Here is a 10820-nt window from a genome sequence, read left to right on the forward strand (position 1 = left end):
AGAGAGCTCTCTGGAAGAAGATGGTTAAGGGAGATCTCTGGGTCAGGTCTAGATTTTGGAAATTTGCACATGTGTTGAATGATGGCTGTAATAAAAAAATTAGAGACAAATGTTTCTTCTTCTATTGTAGAGATAGGTTTTGCTCTGAACTGCAGTTTGAACTGGGATCTGAATGGCTAGCATGCTTATAATGGGTATATTTCCAAGGTTAAGATTTGGGCCACAGGTAACTGGGGTGCTGCAGCTGGGTGATGTGATTTGGAGAAATCAGAGAAGCAGTTGTGTGTTGGAAAAGCCTTGGAGTCTTAGAGAGCCTGGCCCTACACCAGCCCAGGTCAGCCCTACCTGCTCTGGTGGACACAGAGGTAAGAGTCAAGGCAAACAGAGATGCTATCCTGGACCCCATCAGAGGGACCCTGGGCCCAAGGATCTGACAAGCATGGAGGTGCCATGAGCAGATCAACTAGTCAGACAGGGCTTGGAGGGGGCCAAAGCAACAGGATTTCTTCCCCCACCATCTTTCACACTCAGCAGGGAGATGCTGCAATCTAGTCTCCCTTAGTCATTCTCTCCAGTCTCTTGTGTGTTCCCTGGAAGCAGGATGTCTGGGCAGAGTTAGGAAGTTTTCGGTTTGTTTTTTTGCCTAGACTTCCCTTGACCTGATTTCAGGTTCTTTCCATGCGATTATGTATCTGCCTCAAATCTGTATTTTGAAGGTAGTTTTCTGATTCTTTTGCACATGAGTCCCATGGATACTATAATGTTTCAGCCTTCTATGGCTGCTGTAAGAAATTGCCACTAACCTCATGGCTTATAATGACTCAACCCAAACTTCTCGTTCTATAGTTCTGAACAAGAGAAATCCAAAATGAGTCTACTTGGGCTAAAACCCAAGTTTCAGTATGGCCATATGCCTTCTCAAAGCCCTAAGAGAGAATCTGTGGCTTTTTCAGGCCCCAGCACTCTGGGTTTCTGATCCCTTCCTCTTTCAAAGCCAGTGGAGACTATGGCCTGTCAGAGCTTTCTCCCTGCATCCTTCTGGCTCTGGCCCTTCTACCTCCCTTTCCCACATTTGAGGACCCTTGTGATCATATTGGCCACACTGGCAAAATCCAGACTGTCCCTTTTATATCAAGGTCACCTGATTACCAATCTGAATTCCATTTAGAATATTAACTTCCCTTTGCCCCATAACTTAAAACATTTCTAGATTCTGGGGATTAGACAAGGACATCTTTGGAGGGCCATAATCCCACTTACCATGTTTGTTGCCGAGACAGGCAGAATAGCAGTCGTCTTTCAAAAGACAGAATGCGGCCCACAGTTTCACATTCTGGGTCCAAAGGACATCTCTGCCCACCAGAGGAATGCCAGTCTGTTGTAAATGTTTTGCTGTTTCAAATTGGCATGTGCTCTCATCTTCAATGAACTTAGCAGTTCAAGGTTTCAAAAAATTTTTAGAAAATGAAATTAAGGGATAAGTCTGTTTTAGTGCACTAAGATTATGAACTCCATGCAAAGTCTTTTTTTTATAATATGCATTTCCATGAGTTTTTTTGAAAAATCTGTTTTTCTCTGTGCCAACAGTAAAAATGTGGACTTTTGAATTTTTTTTCTTTTTTGTTAGTAAATAACTTAATTGGTCAACAGAGACTTCTTTCAACTTTTCATAACCTCCATCTTGAAAGGCATATGTGTGTGTTGGGGAGGTACGGAGGGAGGGAGATAAGCCCCTGTAAAGGAAAAAAGCCAGGAGTTAATGATTTAAAAACGTTAGGTTTTCTACTGGTAAGAATAAGATGTAAGTCAACACAAGAGCATTTTATTTACAAAAGTTTAAAAATAAGACAATCCTCATCTTGTCACATTATGGGAATAGAGAATGTGAAAACTTTTCTGTAATAGGCTTTGGGAATTAAAAAACAGTTTAAGGATAAAGTCTTTTACAGCAAAGAACAGCTTAGAAATCTAATGAGTCCTCAGGAGAGCAATTCAGTTCTTCCATTAGTAAAAATAAGTTGACCTCGCACTTCCTGTGGAGCTCAGAGGCCAACTCCTAAGTGTTTGGTGGTATGAGGGTGAGAACAGAAACATCAAACCACCAGTGAGAGGAATTTCAGAGTTTGCTGAAAAGGTGGCTGGCAATAAGACAGTGAATTCATCTTTGAGCACTTGCCGTCTGAGGTGCACATGGGTATAGTTGGCAGGCTTTTAGGTAAGAGATACTGTAGAAAAGGCGTGATGAACTGATAATGTCATACTAAACCTGAAGGGAACTTTTGGATTTAGAATTCTTATCTCAGGTTAATTAAGATTGAGCTTAGTCCTGCCTCCCAGAGATGCAGCCTCTTTTGAAAGGAGCTTTCAAGTTGGGGGTGGTGACTCATCTGGTGATGTCACTGAATGTGGGGAATCTTCTCTTCTCATGCTCACAAGTGCCCCGGTCTGATATTCCACACCTGCTCACACCCTGTCATGGGCCCATGGACCCTCTCCTGTGTGGTCCTTTGTATCCTGGTAGCCAGTGAGTCCATAGAATATTCAAGATCTTCCTGCTGTGCTTCCCTAGTCATGCTTATATTTTCCTTATTCTATTTTCTTTTATAGGACACACAGATGCTGGGGTCATCCAGACACCCAGGCACAAGGTGACAGAGATGGGACAAACAGTGACTCTGAACTGTGAGCCAATTTCTGGCCACACTGATCTTTTCTGGTACAGACAGACCACAGTCCAAGGACTGGAGCTGCTGACTTACTTCCGCAGCCGGTCTCCTATGGATGAAGGTGTGATGCCCAAGGATCGATTCTTCGCTGAGATGCCCACTGGATCACCCTCCACCCTGAGGATCCAGCCCACAGAGCCCAAGGACTCAGCTGTGTATCTCTGTGCCAGCAGTGTAGCCACAGCACTGCAGAATCAACCCCTCCCTGTGCAGAAACTATCCTGCTTCCCTTTCTCCCTCCAACTTCTAGCAGTTGTGAGTAAAGTCATCCATGCTCCTATTTCTGCATGAGAAATAAATTAAGTCAGGGCCTGATAAAGACAGAACATGATGAAGCATCAACAGAAATTCTTGTGTAGGTAATAATAAAGGAAATGGAGGACAGAGGTTCCTTACAAATTGTCTGTGGGCTCAGAATTCATGCACGTGTGAGATAAACCTGCGTGCCCACAATGTAATTTCCCTGCCTTTGTGCATTTGTCATCCCCACCTGAACGGCAGAAGCTCGCGATAATAGCCATGTCTTCCAATCTATTCAGCCTCTTCTTTCTCTTCTCACTCTAAGCCATAAACAGAACACTGCCTCCTCTCCAAGAAAACCAATTATTCCTGGTTGGAAAATAGACATTGTAGACATTCTTTTGTAATGCTAATTTCACCTTCACACTTCTGTAGGGCTTTCTTCATTATAGGATGATCTCAGGTGTGGGCAGACAGTTAAATACTGGAGAGGGAAGCTATCTTTCCTGGAATCCTGGAATTCATGTGTCTCCATCCTGCCTAAAGAGAACCTAGTGTCAGCTGAGGGCTTGTGTGGACTCAGAATATTGGTGAGGCCTCTTCAGCTGCTACTCCATCAAACCAACACGGACCTATGTTGGGATACCTGAAAGCACAAAGGCTTGTCCAGTCTTACTTTGCTTTGTTTCCTTTTGATCCTTCGTCATTTAGAACCAAGTCTATATTTTATTCCTGAATTATGCCAGAAATTTTTATATAACCCTGTGATTCACTCTGAATGCTATTAATGCTTTTCTTCTGTAGTCTTATTTACATCCTGATCCCTATCAGAGTACCACTGGCCACTGCAAAAGATGCCTGTATTTTAGTGTCCAAAGGAATTTAGGTCCACATGAGTTCATCAAGTAGCCAAAACCTAGTTGTCATTAACCCCCTCCTCCTTTTTTTTTTTTTTTTTTTTATGATTGTAGGTCCCTAACTTTCTTGGTGGAAATAGTGCAGATTAAAATTCAGCTTCAATAATATGTAAATCAAGAGACGTAATGACATAATTTGTGTTTGTGTGTGTGTGTGTGTGTGTGTGTGTGTGTGTGTAATACTAGTGTTGTCCCTGTTTTCCTGGATTCTCCCTGCTACTTCCAGATAATTTTCCTCCTGCATTTAACTTGTGTAAAAGCAAACAAAAACAAAAAAATATTTTCTTTGCACAAATGGCATTAGCAATATTTCACTTTATCTTCGCGTTACTTCCTTACCAACAGAACCCTCTTCTCACTCAGTCCCTTCTCTCCAGGACTAATCCTGCCATCCTCTTTGATGACTTTATCATCTCATAGACCAGTTATTGCTTTCTCAGTTTCTTAACTTCATTTCTGGTAGTTTTTTCTTTCCCTCTTCTTTTCTGATTCACATCCATGATAATAGACTATGTAATAAACAGCAAGAAATTATATTACAAAATTGTTATTTTAATCATTCTATCCTCTTACCATCACCTCCCTTATTTTTATCACACTAATTCCATAAAGCATACAATTCTGTCTCTCTGACTCTTCCAGGCCATGCAACTCAAAACTTTCAAACACCTATGTTTTTATTTCTTACTTTGTCTAAATCATATTTCAATGTTTCAGACTATAGTATCCACCCTCATTCAGTCCAACTCCTCTGGGCACCCATGAACAGCAAAATAAAGGGAAGACTACTAATGGAACTCTGTGGAGTTTCCTCTAGTTTCTGCCTTCTATTATTGTAACAGTTTGCTAGTAGGTCCCTCCCCTTCCATCCTTACTCCATCCCAGTCACCAAGTCAGAGTCTGCTCTCAACACAGAAATCAAAGTTATCCTATAAATCAGAGCTCTTCTGTTGAACAGCTTTGCATTTCACTCAAAAACCTGCAGCCTACATAAGCCTAGGAGACTCTAGGCCACCCCTCTCGGCATTACGTATCTTACCTCTTCTTCTACTCTCTTTCCTTTATTTATTTTTCTGCAGTCATTCTGGCTTTCTGGTCTTTCCTGGAATATACCAGGCATACTTCTACTTCAGAGCCTTTGCTCTTTTTCCTTTGCTGCAAAGTTCTCTTCCAAGATGTCTGTCTACCTTTCTTTTCTTTCTTCTTTCCTGTCCTTCTTTCCTCTTTCTTTCTTTCTTTTTCTTTCTTTCTTTCTTTCTTTCTTTCTTTCTTTCTTTCTTTCTTTCTTTCTTTCTTTCTTTCTCTTTCCTTTCTTTCTCTTTCCTTCTTTCTTTTTCCTTTTTCTTTTCTTTCTTCTTCCTTTCTCTCCTTTTCTTTCTTTCTCTTTCATTCTCTTTCTTTCTTCCTTCCTTCTTTCCTTCCTTCCTTCTTTTTCTCTCCTCTTTTTCTTTCTTTCTTCCTTTTTTCCCTTCCTCCCTTCATTCCTCCTTCCTTCTTTTTCTTTTTCTAGCCTATTTCTGTTTTTCTTTAATAAGAGAGAGAGGGAGGGGCACTCCCAACAGGGTCTTCATGCCATCATCCTTTCCTAGCCTCAGCCGTCCTGGATCATGTGCACACCCAGGATGTATAGGGAGGCTCTGGGACCCAAACCTGGACCTTCCCATATGAGTCCAGCACTGCAGAGGATTGATTACTAGTGCAACACAGTCTGCCCCCTATTTTCTTCTATAATTTTTTAGTATCTCATCTTCCAAAGAAGTCTACTTTAATAGCTTTAGTTATCATTGCAAACTTCCCAACATTTCTACCTCTTGTACTTTTATCTTTTCCCCCCTCAATATTTAACATTGTATAATAAATGTTCTTACCATTTTTTTGAGTATTGTCTCTTTCCCATTAAACTGTAATCTCCATAAGCAGATATCATTGCTGTTTTAGAACAATATCTAAAACATCATAGGCACATGGTAAATATCTACTGAATGAATGAATAAATATGTGCATTCCTAACTCTGAGCTTCCTGAATATAGAGACTTTAACATTTTCTTATTTTACTTTATATTTTTTATTAATTTTCATTATTATTTATACATTTAATCACTATACATCATTTAGACTTTAAAGAGACTTTACCAGCATGACACACACCTCAGTCCAACCCAGTTGAGAACATACGCATGTCCTCATCAACAAATAAACAATATCTGCATCTCACTTATTTTTTATTGAGTTCAACAGAGAACTTTACATTTTTCCATCTGTCAGATGTTTCCTCCCCTTGCACCTCTACCACACACTCTCTACCAACCACTCTCCCCTCCCTTACAGTCTCTAGCATTTACACCCATCCTCTCCACCATCATACCTTTAGAGCTCTTAACCTCTGCCATTGCATTCAGGACAAACTGAGTGGGGATATACAATGTGTGTCTTTCAATGTCTGGCTCACTTTGTTCCACAGTAAGTCTTCTATATTCATACATTTTGAGTCAAATGATAGGATCTCATCGTATCTTATAGTTGTGTAATATTTTATAGTATATGCGTGCTACAGTTTTTCAACCCAGACATCAATTTTTGGACACTTGGGGTTTTTTTTTGTTTGTTTGTTTTAGCCATTGTAAAGAATGCTGCAGTAAACATGAATGTGCAACTATCTTTCCAACTGAGTGTTTTTTATTTTTTTTAATCCTTTGGGTAAATACCAAAAAATGGATTACTGGGTCATATGGAAGTTCTATTTGTATATTTTTTGAGAAACCTCCATATTGTTTTCTACAGAGGTTGATCTGATTTACATTCCCATCAATAGTGTAAGAGGGTTTCCTTTTCAGTGCAGCCTCAACAACACATGTCATTCTTTATTTTTATCCTTACCACTCTAACTGGAGTTAAAAGATATCTCACTGTGGTTTTAATTTCCCTTATGAAGAGACTTTGAACATTTTTTTTTCATATGTTTCTTGGCTATTCACAAGTCTTTCTTGCAGAGTTGTTTATTCAGTTCATTTACCCATTTTTAAATTGAATTTTTTCTTGGTAGGCAAGCTGCCCATAAAACTTTTCACCACTAGTCTTAACATTGTATTTTAAACAAGGAAGGTAATGAAATTTTAAGTTTAGAATAAATTAACTAAATAAATATATTTAATAAATAAATGCAACAAAACTTAGAGCCACTGTCCTCCAGTGAGTGTCATGTCAGCAGGCTCCAATCAATTCCATGAATACAAGATTACACATTGATCTTCATAATGAAGAGATGTGGAGATGTTTAGACATTTATAGCTATAAGAAACTTGAATTATTCTCTCGCTCTAATAGGTCCATTTGATTATTTTTTTATAGTGTGTATTTCCTCTTTCAGATATTGCAAAGATTTCTTCATCTCCTGGAACTCATCAGCTCCTTTTTCTGGCCTTTTCTGCAGTTCATTGTCTCTTTTCCTTCCCTGTTAGCTTTGTCACTATGAATAGTCTAAATTTGTTATCTGACATTTCTATGAGTTTCATTGTACTGAGGATGAAAAGGAGTTATTCTTTTCCCTTGAAGGAGAGGTATTTTCTTACGTTCCCATATTTCTTGTGACCCTGTGGTGATTTCTGTCATCTGATAGATGGTGTGTTTCTTCCTAATTCTTGAAGTTCAATCTGAGCATTCAGAAGTGTGCAGGAGTAGGTGATCTGCAATCACTCTTTTGTTTCACTTTCACTCTTTGTGCATCATATTCAGTGGGAATAAAGGACTATTCTGACCCTAATCGTATTCAGATGTTTGGAAGCTGTTCACTTAGACTTGGCTAGACACTTAGTGCATAGAGGCTGAGCAGTCAGTCAATAAAGATAAAGAAAAAAGGAGAAGAATCAGAGAAGAGGAAAGAAGAAGAAATGATAAAATAAAAAAATAAGAAAAGAGATCATAAAAACTTTAGATTTTAATTTTAAAAAGCAAAAAATGAAAACTACTTGGCATGCATGCAATATTTCACAGCTCAAGTTCATATCCATCTCAGGATGGGCCTGGGTTTGTGCTGAATTATTCTGCTAGTGACACAATAATTGTCCTAAAACACATTTTTAAATTGTTGTGAATTTTATGATTCTGCATTGCTCACAGGATAAAAGCTCCACTTTAGGATGGTGTTTGAGTTTTTGAAAGTCTGGCTATCTGATGCTTCATAATGTTTATTTCACTAAGTCATACACACTTCATCCCCCTGCAGAACATTAATTGTGCTTCTCTACACACCTGCTCTTGCAATTTATACCATCTTCTCCATATTGTCCAAAACTTCTCATGACAAGGTGCTGTCAAATACCCTCCCTGCTTCTCTATGTACTCCATTTTCACAGTGGAGTAAAATAGATATTCATTTTGTAGAGGAACATCCTTATAGATTGAAAAGAATTATTCTTGCTGATTATACCATTTTTACATACTGTTGGAGGTCAGTTAGCTCACTGAGTATTGCTTCTATCAAGTCCTTAACCCTTATCACTTGAGATATTCCAAGAGAGATTTCCCTCATTGAAGTTGAGATACTTGGCCTGTGAAGACTGCTAAGAGGACTAAAAGAGAAGACACAAGGATAGAGAAAACTTTTGTGGACCACACGTAAAACAAAGGATCAGTATCTGGATTATTTAGCCAAGATTCACAGAACTGTCTATACGTAGCATAGATTTATGAGTAATAATTGCTGTTTCAAGCCTGTAGGTTTGGGAGGAGATTTGTTACAAAGCATATCTGAATTTCCTGCTTGGGTATCAAATTCTTAAGGAATAATTTTTGGGGTCTCTGAGTGACTCCCAAGTATACTTTTACTGAAGCTAGAGCACAAGTCTAGAGACATAGGAGGAGCCCCAGCCACAAGTGCCCTGGAGCTGTGAGTGAGGACAAAGGATGAATTTATGCTCCAGGAATGTGTTAAAGAACTTCTAGGTATGCTTTAATTTATATCAATTGATGTCTATGACTGGGTCCCACCGTGGGTGACAGTGATGTAATCATGAGAACTGCCATGTAAGGACAAGGGACGTCCCTCATCTTCTGCTCCTGTTCACTAGGATTGTGATCTGTTGAACCTCTCATTCTGCCCGGCCTTGGCATGGCCCCCAGGCTCCTCTGCTGGGCAGCCCTGTGTCTCCTGGGGGCAGGTGAGTCCTCTGAACACCAAGATCTCCACAGTGAACCTACCATCGATTATTCTGATCATTTCCACAGTGAACCTACCATCAATTATTCTGATCATTTCCTTGTTTTCATTTTCAAATTCTGTATTTTGCCCCCACAGAACTCATGGCAGCTGGAATCACCCAGTCCCCCAGACTAAAGATTTCAGAAAAAGGACAGGTTGTGACTCTTTGGTGTGACCCTATTTCTGGCCATGTTACACTGTACTGGTACCGGCAGAGACCGGGACAAGGACCAGAGCTCCTGACATACTTTCAGAATGCGGCAACGGTAGATGAATCTCTGCTGCCTAAAGAACAATTTTCTGCAGAGAGACCCAAGGGAGCAGACTCCACTCTGAAGATCCTGCGTGCAGAGCTGGGGGACTCGGCTGTGTATCTCTGTGCCAGCAGCTTAGCCACAGCATCACAGAAACACTTCCCACCTGTGCACAAAATTGTACATTTCTCTCTCCCTACTCAGCCTACAGGCAACCCTAAAGAGAGGCTCCACCATTTCCTTATTGTCCAGGGGGATTTAAAAATTCCTTTTTGAAACAGGTGGGCTACAAATGGTGTTTCAGAAGAATTAGGACTAGAGAATTTGAAACACTTTTCAGCAGAAACTCATGAAGGCAAATTTGAAAGTAACTTACCATAGATTCAGTGTTCAGAGGTAGTGATGATTGATCTCCTATAAAAACAAGCAATTGTGAAACACATACAATAAATTTTTAAATGTAGACTGTTATAATATGGCAGTGACAATCAGCAGCCTCTTCCTACATAACTGTCACCATCTAAATGATTTGAATTGATATCCTTATTAACAGCCTCATTCTAGCTTCATTTATTCCTTTACATTGACATTCCTCTGAAACAAAGTCTCAATGCGTACAATGTGTGGGAAAAACGTTTTCTCCATGGTTTTGTGGAAATATGTTAACAATATCATTAATGATGGTAATTTCAACTATTTTATTTGGCACGTTTACAACTTCAAAGAAAGGCATACCAGTGGATATCCAGCCAACCAGTCACGTCTTATATTAAAATCAATCCACTTTGGGACCAGCAGATGGCATAGCGGTTTTGTCACTGGACTCCCACATGGCTGACCATGGTTCGAGTCCCTAAAGAGAGGCTCCACCATTTCCTTATTGTCCAGGGGGATTTAAAAATTCCTTTTTGAAACAGGTGGGCTACAAATGGTGTTTCAGAAGAATTAGGACTAGAGAATTTGAAACACTTTTCAGCAGAAACTCATGAAGGCAAATTTGAAAGTAACTTACCATAGATTCAGTGTTCAGAGGTAGTGATGATTGATCTCCTATAAAAACAAGCAATTGTGAAACACATACAATAAATTTTTAAATGTAGACTGTTATAATATGGCAGTGACAATCAGCAGCCTCTTCCTACATAACTGTCACCATCTAAATGATTTGAATTGATATCCTTATTAACAGCCTCATTCTAGCTTCATTTATTCCTTTACATTGACATTCCTCTGAAACAAAGTCTCAATGCGTACAATGTGTGGGAAAAACGTTTTCTCCATGGTTTTGTGGAAATATGTTAACAATATCATTAATGATGGTAATTTCAACTATTTTATTTGGCACGTTTACAACTTCAAAGAAAGGCATACCAGTGGATATCCAGCCAACCAGTCACGTCTTATATTAAAATCAATCCACTTTGGGACCAGCAGATGGCATAGCGGTTTTGTCACTGGACTCCCACATGGCTGACCATGGTTCGA

General features: G+C 39.5%; 2 gene segments (V, D, J or C); both read left to right on the plus strand.

Moving 5' to 3' along the window:
• The first annotated feature begins 2110 nt into the window (after positions 1 to 2110).
• LOC114007220 (T cell receptor beta variable 12-3-like) lies at positions 2111 to 3017 on the plus strand. The segment is given in 2 exon segments: positions 2111 to 2215; positions 2608 to 3017. Coding segments are annotated over 2 exon segments (435 nt in total).
• Positions 3018 to 8946: 5929 nt separating this feature from the next.
• LOC114007221 (T cell receptor beta variable 11-1-like) lies at positions 8947 to 9611 on the plus strand. The segment is given in 2 exon segments: positions 8947 to 9040; positions 9178 to 9611. Coding segments are annotated over 2 exon segments (483 nt in total).
• The last annotated feature ends 1209 nt before the right edge of the window (positions 9612 to 10820 follow it).

The sequence above is a fragment of the Tupaia chinensis genome, unplaced genomic scaffold, assembly GCF_000334495.1.
Source record: "Tupaia chinensis unplaced genomic scaffold, TupChi_1.0 Scaffold000140_1, whole genome shotgun sequence".
Lineage (NCBI taxonomy): Eukaryota > Metazoa > Chordata > Mammalia > Scandentia > Tupaiidae > Tupaia > Tupaia belangeri.